We start from the raw sequence: 15,751 nt of genomic DNA, 5'->3' as shown, positions 1-15,751 counted from the left end.
TCCGCATCCCACCCCACCCGAGGACATGCTCTTTAACAAATGGGAATCCAATATTCAGAGCAGTTATATGCGCTCCTAATTACTATAGCTTGAAGGATCACACTGCAGGCACAAATTCTACCTCACTACTATGTAGGTAAAAAAAATGCTCATAATGAGGTGAGAAGAATGTGTTCTGTATGTGCTGTATGGAGAGGTTGCCCAATGAGCATGAATAATCCACTAATAATAAAAAGCAAAGAATATCTTCACAGTAAAGCAAACCATAAAGCAAATGTTTATAGTGTGCAGAGTCAGTATGTGTGCATTCAGATACATCCCTCTGTGGTCAGGGGTTCACTTTGTTGTTCTCTGAGCTGTAACTCAGAAACATTCCTGTTTTTTTTTTTTGCAGGGGCAGAGGAGCTCAGAGTTTAGGCAGGGTGTCTGTCGACAGGTCAATGGCTGCTGCTGAGCTCTGCTCTGAGCTCTGCTCTGAGCTCTGCTCTGAGCTCTGCTCTGAGCTCTGCTCTGAGCTCTGCTCTGAGCTCTCTGCTCTCTGAGCTCTCTGAGCTGCTCTGAGCTCTGCTCTGAGCTCTGCTCTGAGCTCTCTGCTCTGAGCTCTGAGCTCTGCTCTGAGCTCTGCAGCACTAATTTCCTCCAGGCCTCTCGGTTCCTAGCAGTAGACAAACACAGTAAGTGGTCAAGCAGGGGACAGAACTGGACCTTTCTATCTACTTCAAGGCCCTGGCTACATGTGTGACTTCTCCTCGCTCCTGATTGGAACAAGGTGGATGAGCACTGAGGCCAGATCCAGAGTGGCTGGTCGGGGATCTGCTCTGGCAGCTTTGTCTAAAGCGATCTGCAGAGCAATTGAGTGGAAACACTGGCCCTAATCTGGCAGATGACCTGGGCGAGGCTTGCAGCTTCACTACGCATGACTAGGTAGGGACTGGAGTTGGTCCTGGTCAGGTCATGTGGTCAGGAAACCCTCTGGGCCCTACTCATAATCAATGAAAGTATAAAGGAGTATTGATTCCCCCCACCCTTATGAGTCATAAGTGACAGAACAAATAGCATTACTGTAAGTGTTAAACAGTAGGACTGAAGGATGATTTCTTTGGATAGCATTGCAAGGGAGAGGAAGAAGCGAACAGCTATTTATGACTTCAACAAAACTCCTTGGCCTCGACCTCAAGGTCCAAATACGGACAGTTCTGAACAGTTCTGTACTCAACCCAATAAAACATTTAACCACTTTAGCATTCAACGTCATCAGACCTGTCAGAGGGCTCATCAAGAGCCATAACACAACTAAAGCTGTTCAGCATTTGGTTTTCATTTCAACCAATTTCTAGAAACATTCAATTCAAGGGCCTCCTGGGTGGCGCAGTGGTTAAGGGCGCTGTACTGCAGCGCCAGCTGTGCCACCAGAGACTCTGGGTTCGCGCCGCGAGGTAGACGCACAATTGGCCTAGCGTCGTCCGGTTTAGGGAGGGTTTGGCCGGTAGGGATATACTTGTCTCATCGCGCACCAGCGACTCCTGTGGCCAGCCGGGCGCAGTGCGCGCTAACCAAGGTTGTCAGGTGCTAGGTGTTTCCTCCGACACATTGGTGTGGCTGGCTTCCGGGTTGGATGCGCGCTGTGTTAAGAAGCAGTTGGGTTGTGTATCGGGGGACACATGACTTTCAACCTTCGTCTTTCAACCTTCGTCTCCGAGCCTGTACGGGAGTTGTAGCGATGAGACAAGATAGTAGCTACTAAACAATTGGATACCACGAAATTGGGGAGAAAAAGGGGTCAAATTCAACAACAAAAAAACACAAAAAACATTCAATTCAGTGATAATTACTACGACAAATGTTTGACATGGTGATATTGATTTGTGCAATTCATTCAAATGAGGGACAGTGGGTTGTGGACAGAGCTGGGCAGTGAAGGGTTCAGCATTGGAGGGTGAGTGGGTGGGGAGGACCGCTCATTTCCTGACTTCATATGCAAATGACACATGAATGGCCTAAGAGAGGAAACAGTTTAGGAAGCAAGCAGTAAATATCAAACTGTTGAGGTTTCATGTAAATGGTTTGCTGGTTTGCTGCCCACATTTTATGAAAGGTCAAAAGGTGGCAAAGAACTGAGAATCCCAGAAAATAAAGATAAGAGGAACGCCCAGGTCTCTTCTGTCAAGAGGGACTGAGTCGCGTAGTGCTTGGGTCTTTTCTGTACATTGGAATGCGTCACACATCAGAATGAGTTCTAGGTATTCCACACTATGTAACAAGAATAGCCCAGGCTAGTCTCTCTCCCTCCTAACCTTAACTCTGAGTGGAAACAAAAGGAGCTAGTTGACAAATCAATCCTTTGCTGTGTTTCCTTATGTTGCTTTAAAGGAGGCTATTTAATTTTTTCAAATTAAGAGTTTCAAATTAAATGCCTCCAATGGAACAGAACCCAAGAAACTCTTGAGTGATGAGTTCCTTCATAATGTGCAATGACCCCACACCACGTTTGTCTTTCCCCCCTTTAATAAATAATAAGGGTTCCTGAAAAAGAATGCTCAGCCTGGCAACTGAGGGGAAGAATGCAATGCTGAAAAGCCCCACAAATCAATCATTGGCCGGGCGAGCTGGGCTGGGCCAGGAAGCAGGCTACTGGAGGAAGCTCCATAGAGCCTGCAGAACAGCCCAATGGTCATTGGCCCAGGCCAAACAAAGCACATATCCCATGAGCACTGTGACCTCTCAGTCCCCTGGCTAGTGGGGGAGTGGGGTTAGGACAGGGACACTTGCCCCCTCCTCCCATCTCTTATCTGGTGTCAAAGTTCTCCAATCATTCAACATCAGCCCTTCACCCACCAGAGACAGTGTTTTCATTGTGTCTAATCTCTTCATCAGAGTGCTGGTTTTAAACAGTCAATTTCAAATCAGTACAGTCTTCTACTTAATTAAGGAAAAGGGAGATACCTAGTCAGTTGTACAACTGAATGCATTCAACTGAAATGTGTCTTCCGCATTTAACCCAACCCCTCTGAATCAATTATAGTGTCATGCTTTGTTTCTCTAAAATGAAAACAAGTCACCACAAAATGTGGCTTTGTGCTCAAAATCCAATAGGAGATGATGCCAATGGAGTAAATCTTGAAAGCATAACACATTTTTTGGGTAGACATACCTGTAGTTTGGGTCAACACTGATAGGGGACTGTTGAAGTAATTGATAAATGAGAAAGAATGTCAAGCATTATTGCAGAGAGGATTTAAATTGTGAGTAATCTCAGTACCTAACATCTATTGGGCAATCTAAAGAAACATTGGACCTCTGGAACTTTGGTCCAAGGAAACCATGGAAACCATTCCTGTCCCACAGATGCTGATGAGGGAAAAACGAATCCAGGCTCTGAGACTTATTTCTCTTAAATAATTATTTCAAACATTCACTTCAATCCATTACTGTGCCTTTAGGTTTGCTTTTCCTTTATTGTGGTCCTAATGCTGCCAAGCCTTTGCAGGTCTTATACATTCCTTAGCAACCAAAATAAACACTGGGGCTGTGGTCACACACGGAGAGAGCTGGTGGGGTCAAACAACCATTTTGTTGGAGTCACAAAGTCTGCTGTGGAATAGTGATTTGGGTGCTTTATTGTCGACCACAATATGAAGTTAGCAAACTGTTCAGCATTAGGAATCCTTACAACCATGTACTCCGTTTTTTAAAACCTGTATTCTGTATGCTTACTCCAGAGGCCAAGTATCTTTGCACTACATGCTTGCATTTATCGGGGTAGTCAAAACTGGTCCCAAATCCCTGCTGAAAAATACGGCATAGACCAGCATACATTTCAAGCTTGTCCATGCTGGTATTTGCTGGTCCATGCTGGTCAGATGTTGGTCAAGCTGGTTTGACCAGCATGTTCTAGCTGGTTATGCTGGTTGGCCAGCATGGTCTAGCTGGTTTTGCTAGACCAGGTTTTGCTATTTTAGACACTGGTGACCAAACTTCACTGTGTTTTGGACACATAGCAGCTTATGTTGGTATTGCTAGTATATTGGTGACCAAGCTGGTTAAGCTGGTCTGACCACGCCCATCATTATCACATTTCCCAGCATGCTCTATTGCAGGTGATATTTAGAATTGTTTGTTGTGTTTTTTGCATGTACATTGATTGATTAATTAATCTTATGTTAAACAAAGATAAATAACATACATTTTTCTAAATGAATCCAATCTGTTAGTTGGATTTATTGCACCCATTACTGAAATGGTTGTCCCAGTTTATTATTTGGGTAGTTTAATTTCTTCTTTTTGCTAACCTTGGCAGTTATTCTGAATGCATATTGTGGGTGAAGAAACGTTCCAATTGTTGGTTATCTGCACTCTGGCTGGATTCCATTAGGAATGAAACATCACTTTGCAAGCCAATATAATGTGACTTGATGCTGGTTCTGCTGGTGACCAACTTATGCAGGTCACCAGCAAAAACACAGTGAAGGCTGGCCACCTGCAAAAATACAGGTAAAGCTGGTCACCACAAAAACACAGCAAAACCAGCACCTGTGCTGAACCAACCTATCTATGCTGGGGTTTTTTCATCAGGGATGTGTGTGATTTGTTATATATTTTATGCCTCCTATCTATTCTCTCTTATGACACCAATGAGCGAGATATATTCTCTACACTGGTTTTGTAATCTCGACAAAACACAACTGGGAGCTAATTTTCAAATCAATTAAAAACATCCCAGCACACTCACAGTAAGACCTTGCATCGGAACCGATGGATAAGGATATGGGCAAGGACATGGATATGGTTTTACAATGTCTGTGTATTGCGTAATGCCCTGTGAACCTCTGGAAACATGGTTTAGGATGCCTGGAGGGATCATACACATGAGACTGTCTCTACGGAGAACCCCATCAATCTGAGGAGGCCTATTGACAGCACTCACGTGGTTAGCTACCAAGTCACATGGCCGTTCATCAAGACACAATCCCCTCTCATCGTTTCCCTCAGGGCAACTGGCATTTAACGTTTCTCAAACCCTCCATTTCCTGCCTGTAATGGTCGACTTAAATCATTATCTCTGACTCAACACTGTAACATTTACTTGTTCAGAAAAATACCAGGTAAAAAAAGGAAGTTCCGGCTTCAAAGTGGGCGCATCTGCTCCGAGGACAAAGGGATTTTGAAAGAGTCGAAACCAGATCTGAAAAGAGAACTAGCCTAAGATGGTCTTAGGGATGGTCTTCCCACATTTATAACATAAAACAATTAACTGAATTTTGTGTTATTTTTTGTTAAATAATGCCACAGTCTTTCTAAAGGCCAGAGTCAGAAAGGACTTGGCAGCATGACTGATAGTGAGGGATATCTATTAAGGCCAGAGGTGAGAAGAGCCTCTGGGCATAAGATACAAAAGGTCCCCACATGTTGTACTATCAATCTTCCTGGTGAAGGATGCAACACATGAAAAGCTCAGAGCCACAGTAACGCTCACTCTGAAATCTTTTCACAGCATTCAATGAGGAGTGTTTTTTCAATGCAAACAGGGGCGTCATAAACGCCACCTAGGGCACAGTAACATCAATAAAAAGCATCTTAAGACTTAAGGATACAAAAACAAATAGGCCATGTCGGAAAGTCATATCATTTACAAAAAGTCACTTTATCAACTTAAAAATAGATTGAAAAAGCATAATTGAAGTTAGGATAATCACATTTGATTTTAGATTTTCAAAAACAAAATTTAAAAAGTTTAATAAAACTCTGCAGTGCCATTCTCATAATTACCCTTCCAGAAGTGAATAGGCCCAGCTGTCCTAACCATTGATCTCTGGACAAACAAATGCCCCCCAAATAACTAATTTTAGTTAGGGGGCAGTTGGGGGCAAGGTGGACAAAGAAGGCCAGAGTGAAAAGCTTTTCATTAATTCTTCAGAGTAGCAGAGCAGAAAACCATAGTGAGGAGACCACTAGCCTCTGTCTCACTGGCTGGCCATGCAATAAAGTTTGGCCATTTAGACACTCAAGGAAAGGCTGTGGTATGAGGGAACGGCAAATTCAAAATTGTGTGTGTGTGTACTGTATGTGTGTGTGTGATTCTCGACAACCCCCACTGCCACCTTTGTTTCTACCACTGAGCATTTCTCAGGTACGTGCAAATTTTATGAGCTTCCAGATAGACCGTCAAGCAGGTCTAAGTGTCCCTTTAAAACAAGCCTATAAACTCCACTGGCAGCCTTTATCACCTCTTAAGTTCATAATATAAAAGAGCAAACCCTCTCAATTAATAAAACTACAAACACACAGCGTCCTGTAAAAATCACAGCAAGGACTCAGGCCACAGTAATACCGGACTGAAACTTGCTGTATAGCATGTGAGAGGGTCAGAGTAGTTTTAGTGGCTTTAAGGCAATCCCTGTTTTCATGGACCTAATGCAAATCAAGGCTCATTAACTCTGTATTTTATTGGTATAGCATCTACAAGTCTGTGGCATCTTCCAAAACAAAAAAAGATTGAGGTTGTACTGCACTCAATTGTCCTGATAGTAATATCGGTTAACCCAGAACAAAAGTATTGCGTAATTGGTCAGGTGCTCAATTAAGTTTTGGGTCTATACATGTTAAGTGAAGGGATCAAGATATGCTAGAATGAGGAGCGGAACCAGAACGAGGAGCATCCTTCCCAACGGATGCTATGGTACCGCTTATGTTTACGTAGATCTGTCCAAGAGAGATTATCCTGTGAGTCGTTTCAAAAGTGCTTATAACGGCCCAAAAATAGTAACTTTTCTCTTTTACATATACATTTAGGCCTATCTGGAAAGCAAACATTTTATCAATGGTGTCTGTTTGTTTTAGAGGTCTTCAATAGAATTCAGCTTAGGGAACTGAACCAGGACTGACACATTCTTGTCTCTCGACATCTACTTGTCAGTGGATTGTCAGGATCATATCAGACAGGAGATGTGCTCCTAAAGAATAGTATTCCAACCAGTGGGCTCTTCAGGAATCATGACCTCACAATGGTAAATAATTGTAACAATTTCACAACTAAATAATTTCACAACAATCCTGCCCAATTTGACATGGATCAGGGCCTAACTTTTCCATGTACAATTAGAATTAGTAACCATCACAATATTCTTGGACGAGTGCATGTCTTAAGTGCCACGTAAAAGCTCAGGTTTCCCTGTGAAAGCGAATGCAAGGGAGGGGGAAAAAAGTAAATTCCTTTGTGCAAAAGAAGCACAGCAAGGAACATGGCCTGGGGGGTGGTGACACCAGGGAACAGGGTCCCTAAAGAGCAGCTCTGGATAAAGCTGCTCCACTAGCCCTTTAAAAGAATAGGCAGCAGGCTCACATACGTACTATTGGGAGAAAAAAAAGCATTCCAAAAGAACAATTCACAGTGATCATGGAGCAACGACATGAAAGCCCAGTCCAGTGAATAGGGGTCATCTGCTCTTTAACACTGGTGTAACCGGCATCCTGGACAGCTCCTAACCTTTCAAACCTGCAGCTCCCTCATTTGCACACCAATGGACATATTATCCTCCACTCGGAGTATCTTTTTGGCTGCAGGCCTCGAACTTTGAAGTCTGTACCCCCCTTCCCCCCAATGCCACCACTGAAGCCTCCAATGCCTTCCCTTCCTCAGCTATTAGGTGGATTAGATAACCGGAATGCCCAACATTGGGCATTACACTGGCGAAGAAAGAAGAGAGATTAGACGCATCAGACTACATAGAAAATTAGAGCGCCCTGCTGGTGATGAGAGAAAGACCCCTTTTTCCTGGGAACGGGAAAAGCCTATTTTATGCCTGTTAAGAGTGTAAAGTCTCCATCTACTCCCAAATGACTATGTCAGCTTTAAACATTTTAGCAGATAACTATAAGCAAGATCTCTCACTCTGTTTAATCATCACAGAGATTGTTGCTCTTCAGTCTTAGAAAATAAGGTGCTATCTTGAACCTAAAAGGGTTATTCAGCCTTCCCCATAGGAGAACCCTTTGAAGAAACCTTTTTTGTTTCCAGGTAGATCCTTTGGATTCCATATATAAAACACTTTCCACAGAGGGTTCTACATGGAACCCAAAAGGGTTATACCCAGAACCCAAAAGGGTTATCCTCTGGGCACACCCTTTTTTCTAAGAGTGTACATGAAACCTTTTGTTCAGTTGTATACCTGCTAAGAAGTTAAAAACTTGTGCTGATAGTGTGGGGCTTGTACTAAGCTCACCTCTAAAGTGGATATGTTTACCATGCTTTTAAGATGAAAACACAATTGTGACTCAGGGGTTCCATTGTTCATCAAGTAAATGTTATTATGACATGCTATGACATAACATCCTCAGACTAAGGCTTGGTTAACCTTTCAAAGCATTAAACACATTAAAATAAGACACACAGATCCCATGCAGTTACATGAAATTGTAATTATAAGTAACTACACAGTAACTAATAGATTCGAAAGAGAATGTGGACAGTTTATGTTACTTATCTTATGTAAGTAAGTGTACAATGTACATCCAATGTAAACTGTTGTCTATTTTTCTACTGTGTTTATGAAGTTCCCCATGACCAGGCACAAACATGACCAATGACGTACATCTTCTGTGGCCCAAAGGTTGGAGGTCCTGCATAACCTCTCCATTATTCCATGTGGTGCTTATACACAACTCCAGTATGATACTTACTTGCAATTGTAAGACAGACTTTCTGGCTCAGGATGGCTCCATACTTGTTCTGAGCGAGGCACTGGTAAAACCCTTCATCTGATTTGTCTCCTCTCCTGCTCTCCACCTCCGGAATAGAAAGGGAGCCGTTGGAGAGAATGTAGACGCGGTCGTTCTCTACAACTTTTACTCCATTTTTAAGCCACCTGATGGCAATAGGCGACTCTCCGTGCGCCTGACAGTCCAATATAATGGGATCTTTCCGCATGACAGTAACATCGTGGGGCTCTTTGATAAAAAATAACTCACTAAAACACAAAACACCTGTGGGGAAGAGAAGAGAACAGAGTCAGTGCCTGGCTGGAGTGGGAGAAGACTCCATGTGATGAAATTAGCGACAATTCTAGGCCAGGACCTACAACTATTCTACTTTGTCCACAGGCATATTGCTTTGGTAGGATCTACACTTGAAAGCATGTTAACATCATAGTGCCTACAGGCAGGGGCTTGGAGCCCATCCAACAGCAGGTTACTCCTATTTCATTTCTTTCTGCTCCAATTGAATCCTATTACTCGTGTCTCATAAAGCTGTGAAGTCACTGATTTCATGGCTCCATTCAGTCACAAATGTTTTACTGCACTCCCCAGCATGAAATTCATAAGTAGCTCCCCTTTCAATGATAAGACCGCCAGCTGTAAACAAGTAACAATCCAGGCAGGAAGCAAAAGCCTTTAGAATTTTCCAAATCAAATGTGATGGCTTCACACGTCTAATGTCCTAATTTACACCACATTATATTCATTGTTAATTGCCTATGTTAATTGTCTGCATCAAACGTCAAAGTGGATTATTTATGGAAATAAAATCAGTAGACAGTTTTTCTATTGATATAATAATTAATTTGTATGTACTGAATGAACATAACATGGCAAACCTATATGTTTTTTTGCTTTGATCAATATCTCAAACCAGGGCTGACGATGTTGTACAATCCAATCTGAATCCTGTGTTGTGCTGCACGTACACAATTTCATGCAGAAACCCGGGTTATCATGTAACTCGAGATACAAGCAAAAACCAAGCATAAACGTGTATAGGTTCTGTGTTTATCTAAATGTATAGCCTACATCGGGCAATACTCGAAGCAGTCAGTGGTCAGCGTGGCCATTTCATTGCCCCCTAAACTCCAGCCAGTGGCAGTGCGTCCATTCATCTATAGAACTCGCAACTAAGGCTAAACTCTTCAATGTCGAATATTCGTTAATACAGAACACTTCAACTAACTTCTTCTTTATCAGTGTCAATAGCAGCCCCTATTATACTAGTAGTAACGTTATGAGTACGGACACACTTCCAATGTCCAGTTCGGCATTTTCCCACCACTAAACCAGTCGCTATAATTTCAATTTGAAATAAACTCAAACAAAATATTAACTTTCTTACCTGAGATTTGAAGAAAAAACGCAAAAAACAGCAAGCGCTGATATAACTTCCTTTTAAAAGACTCCATTTATTCAAATAGTTCTCGCATACTAACTCTCTCAGCCACTACCTCCAGTCGAACTACGTGCTAATCCAAGAGGAAAGTGACTGCGCTTCTGATCGCAGCAGGGATTACTTTTTTCTCGGGGGCAAATGGACATCACCCCACCCAGTGCTGCGTTCTACGGTTGAGTAATTCATGGGGGAAACGTATGGGGAGAGTTCCTCCGCCACCATCAGTCGGCAAATCAATACACAGGCCAACATCTTAATCACTATTTTTTTATGAGTGCCATAGCAGGTATACTTTGGTCAGGTGTTACTGGTATTAGTGTAAAGTTAATACACGAAAGTTAATGCATACAACACACCTGTGTGATTAATGCATATGGTTTGTTAATTTCCCTTATGCCTTTTGAAAACATGGAGCAGACCTTTACTTTGATGACTCATCAGGATCAATGATAATTCAATGATAACTAAGAGGCTTGGGAATTAGAATGATAATTCACCTAGACATAGACATACCTAAATAAACAAGGATATAGAGTTTCAACCATGGAACATGATTGAGTATCATTGAGAGAATATGATCCACATGCCCTCATAGATCTGGGGAGCATTATGCACAGCTATCATGCCCTGAGTGCAGTGCTGAATGATGATGACTAGAGTAAACCCACCACGAAACTCACAGTTGTTAATGTGCAAGGTGTGACTATGGTCTACTGCTTACTGAGAATTTAAATCCTGGGAAGCATCAGTTCCTCGGGAAAAGTGTGTTTGTGTGGAAATGGCTTTGGAGTTATAGTTCATGTGGATAGCTTGAATATGCAATAAATAATTTATCATGCTGTCTGTAAAAAGAACCAGGGCAATGTGTTATATTCTGTGCCTAATGTTTATGTGTGTGTGCATATATTTATTCATATTAGGTTATCCCAAGGCTGTTCCAACAATTGTCTATTTAAAAGTCCATTCAGATTTACTCAGAACCATCCTCTACCAGCTAGCTGGACTGGAGATCAAATTCCCACTCTAACCAAGGTATTGCGTTTAATTTTAGATACTGTATAGCCAAAAGGATATTGGTCCAACAAAGCATATAACATATTTTACACCTGACAAGGTGAGTTATCACCAGTACATTAAAGTACTACTTAAGTTATTTTTGGGGATATCCGTACTTTACTTCACTATTTATATTTTGGACTACTTTTACTTTTACTTCACTACATTCCTAAAGAAAATGATGTACTTTTTACTCTATACATCTTCACTGACACCCAAAGAGTACTTGTTACATTTTGAAATCTTAGCAGACACTTAGCAGACACTTTCACACACTTATCAAGGGAACATACCTGATCATCATACTGCCTCATCTGGTGGACTGACTAAACACAAGTGCTTTGTTTGTAAATTATGTCTGAGTTTTGGAGTGTCCCCCTAGCTATCAGAAAAAAGGGGGAAAAATGGGCCATCTGGTTTGCTTAATACAAAGAATTTGAAATTATTGGTACTTTTACTTTTGATAGAAAGTATATTTTAGCAATTCCATTTACATTCATACTTATGTATATCTAAAAACAAATACTTAGACTTTTACTCAAGTAGTATTTTACCGGATGACTTTCACTTTTACTAGAGTAATTTTCTATTAAGGTATCTTTACTTTTACTCAAGTGTGACAATTGGGTACTTTTTCCACCACTGGTTATCATGTTGTCTTCCAAGCATGCATTTATGTTTAATGCCCCTCAATGACGAGTCTGTATTCTAACACAAAGGAGTTGCAGTTAAGACTGCTAATAGCCACAGTTAGAGAACAAACTGACAGAAGAAGATGAAAAGTGGAAGAGGAAAATAAAGAGGTTGGTGACAATTACCTATCATAAGGGTTTAGGTTGACAGAGCATCATAGCACTTCCCAGTTAGTCTCAATAATTCAGTAACTTTCTTAGTGAGATATCCCACAACATAACTCTGAGTGTCATTAAAATAGCAACCTCCATTGCATAATGCTCAGACATTTATGGACATCTTAAAACTTTTAAAAGCTCTTGACATATTGGCCTTACACACTATCAATTGCCAATGCCATATACTATTTACACCATGCATTTATTTTTAATGGCTCTCAAGGACACGGCTGTATTCCAACACCAGTATAATGCGTTTAAGACAACTCAAGGACAATTGATGAATGGAAAGAAGGTGTTGAGGAATTTGACCAACGTTCCCACTTTGAAAGTGACGACATGGATATAGAGAACTGGTAGAAGAACTCATTGTGTATACTTGCATAATTAAACATAATTGACAAATGAAAATGTTTCAGTCACATATACCTTTTTTAAGGCATATGGGTAAAGATAGATACATTTGTGTTTGTTTCAACACATGCCGGTAAAAGTCACTCCATGTCAAACAGGACAACTGCACTGCAAACGGTCACTCTGGAGGAGAAATAACTGTTTATGGAAAAGAGGCACTCTCTCCACAACTGAGAACTAGGCTCAGCAATTACCAGGAAGCATTGGTAGGAGCAGGACAACTGCTGCGTAAATGCAGAAAATGCAGATATTGATCCAGTGTCCATGTTTTATTATGGAGTGAGTTTGACCTTCCTCCCTGCTCCGGACTCTCATTCAGCAGCAGGGCCGAGGCCCAGCTGTTGTGTCCTTGAGTGTCCCCAGCCCAAAATATAACCAAACCAAAAGCTGATTCTCACAGTCAAGGATCAAGGTGTGCACTTAAAGAGAAAATGGATGAAAGCTAAGGTGTAAAAGTGGTGAAACAAAACTATTTTAGGAAATATAACTGAACTCGTGAAATATTTGAAGGTAAAATGCAAGTGCAAGGACTTATGATTATTAATTTGTAAAAGAAATCTAATTTAAGATCTGCTAATTTTGAACTAACATGATTTACAATGTATAGTGCCTTATGACTGTAATAACTCTAAAATCACTTAGCCTAATATTGTTTGTTGGTCTGAACAATCAATGTGGACACACTATGATCCTCTTATGTAATAATACTACAACTATGTGATCCATCACGATAACTGAACATCCAGTAGGCTGCGTAGAGATATACTACAGTACCCTCCTGAAGAATCATTGTATTAGAAAGATGTTTGTTTGTGACCCAGGCTAACCTTATGGCTTTTGCTCTTACGTAACATGTGAAAGTGAATATGCAGCCTCATTTATGGTGACCCCTCACGAGGGGTCTCGAGGATGTTCGATTATAAATTGGTTTTGAGCACCTGCCAACACGACAGTGTTAGGGGGTGGAGTGAAGATAGGGCTGCACATGGATGGAGGTCGAGCTCTGGGGCCAGATCAATAGGTTAAAAGGGGTCTGAGGAGTATCCAGCACCTCCATGGCCTTCTGCTATTGGACAAACCCAGTGTCATCCTGCTCACATACACGCCCATCCTCACTGACCCCAGCAGCATCCAAAAGGCTGGCCTGAATTGTGTGTGACCTACCACCTGACCCTTCGGCCTGGGGGGTTGGTCTTTAGCCAGCACTTTGGGGATTGGGGGAAAATAGGACAGTTGTGGATAAACTGAATCATATGAATGGGCCCTGCATGCTTTAGAGGGGAAGCCTTTCATTCACTTATTTGGGGATGTGGACATGAAGCCAGGGTTAGAGATAGGGTTTTGGTTGAGGGTTGATCTGGATGGTAGACATGAAGCTACGGTTAGGGTTGTGGTTGAGGGTTGAACTGGGATATGTGCATGAAGTTAGGGTTAGAGTTAGGGTTGTGGTTGAGGGTAGGGTTGAACTGGGATGTGTGCATGAAGCGAGGGTTAGAGTTAGGGTTGTGGTTGAGGGTTGAACTGGGATGTGTGCATGAAGTTAGGGTTAGAATCAGTCCGAATTGACTAACACTACATCACTGATTTGATGCGCTTGAACACAGCCAATATGTAGGCAGTGTTCATCGTGGTCAAGAAAAACCTCTGTATCCCGGTGACGACGGGAAAAATCTATTTTTAAAGGTATATATATTTAAAAAGTGCTTATTGCACAGTTGACTTAAAGAGCCCATGACACATAGTGAATGGTAAAGAGCTGCATGTCTCTTTAAAGGTTCCGTTTTAGGAACACTATTGTTTTCACTACATATTTTACCTCCTGAGGATGTCATTCGAAAACATAATGTTAACTTTTACTGCTATATGGATGACACGCAGCTGTACATTTCAATGAAACATGGTGAAGCCCCAAAATTGCCCTCGCTAGAAGCCTGTGTTTCAGACATAAGGAAGTGGATGGCTGCAAACGTTCTACTTTTAAACCCGGACAAAACAGAGATGCTCGTTCTAGGTCCCAAGAAACAAAGCGCTCTTCTGTTGAATCTGACAATTAATCTTGATGTTTGTACAGTCGTCTCAAATAAAACTGTGAAGGACCTTGGCGTTACTCTGGATCCTGATCTCTCTTTTGACTAACATATCAAGACTGTTTCAAGGACAGCTTTTTTCCATCTATGTAACATTGCAAAAATCTGAAACTTTCTGTCCAAAAATGATGCAGAAAAATTAATCCATGCTTTTGTTATTTCTAGGTTAGACAACTACAATGCTTTACTTTCCGGCTACCCAGATAAAGCACTAAATAAACTTCAGTTAGTGCTAAATACGGCTGCTAGAATCCTGACTAGAACCAAAACATGTGATCATATTACTCCAGTGCTAGCCTCCCTACACTGGCTTCCTGTAAAGGTATGGGCTGATTTCAAGGTTTTACTGCTGACCTACAAAGCATTACATGGGCTTGCTCCTACCTCTCTTTCTGATTTGGTCCTGCCGTACATACCTATACGTACGCTACGGTCACAAGACACAGGCCTCCTAATTGTCCCTAGAATTTCTTAGCAAACAGCTGGAGGCAGGGCTTTCTCCTATAGAGCTCCATTTTTATGGAATGGTCTGCCTACTACCCATGTGAGAGACGCAGACTCTGTCTCAAACTTTAAGTTTTTACTGAAGACTCATCTCTTCAGTGGGTCATATGATTGAGTGTAGTCTGGTCCAGGAGTGTGAAGGTGAACGGAAAGGCTCTGGAGCAACGAACCGCCCTTCCTGTCTCTGCCTGGCCGGTTCCCCTCTCTCAACTGGGATTCTCTGCCTCTAACCCTATTACAGGGGCTGAGTCACTGGCTTACTGGTGCTCTTTCATGCCGTCCCTATGAGGGGTGCATCACTTGAGTGGGTTGAGTCACTGATGTGATCTTCCTGTCTGGGTTGGCGCCCCCCTTGGGTTGTGCCGTGGCAGAGATCTTTGTGGTCTATACTCAGCCTTGTAAGTTGGTGGTTAAAGATATCCCTCTAGTGGTGTGGGGGCTATGCTTTGGCAAAGTGGGTGGGGTTATATCCTTCCTGTTTGGCCCTGTCCGGGGGTATCATCGGATGGGGCTACAGTGTCTCCTGACCCCTCCTGTCTCAGCAGTAGTTTATGTGTCGGGGGGCTAGGGTCAGTTTGTTATATCTGGAGTATTCCTCCCGTCTTATCCGGTGTGAATTTAAGTATGCTCTCTCTAATTCTCTCGGAGGACCTGAGCCCTAGGACCATGCCTCAGGACTACCTGGC

At 42.1% G+C, this 15,751-nt stretch overlaps 1 protein-coding gene across 1 annotated transcript in view; it reads right to left on the bottom strand.

Annotated features, from left to right (window-relative positions):
- LOC112249581 (protogenin A) overlaps positions 1–10,227 on the bottom strand; it is a 40,818-nt gene extending 30,591 nt beyond the window's left edge. The window contains exons 1-2 of the mRNA XM_042321072.1: positions 10,100–10,227; positions 8,677–8,979 (exon numbers count right to left, since the gene is read on the bottom strand). Of these exons, the coding sequence (XP_042177006.1) occupies positions 8,677–8,979; positions 10,100–10,166 (370 nt within the window). The 5' untranslated portion in view covers positions 10,167–10,227. The remainder of the gene's footprint in view (positions 1–8,676; positions 8,980–10,099) is intronic.
- Between the last annotated feature and the right edge of the window lie 5,524 nt (positions 10,228–15,751).

Source organism: Oncorhynchus tshawytscha, linkage group LG04 (genome assembly GCF_018296145.1).
Source record: "Oncorhynchus tshawytscha isolate Ot180627B linkage group LG04, Otsh_v2.0, whole genome shotgun sequence".
NCBI classification, from domain to species: domain Eukaryota; kingdom Metazoa; phylum Chordata; class Actinopteri; order Salmoniformes; family Salmonidae; genus Oncorhynchus; species Oncorhynchus tshawytscha.
The sequence above is the reverse complement of the archived record's forward strand: the minus strand, read 5'-3'. Positions and strand labels throughout refer to the sequence as shown.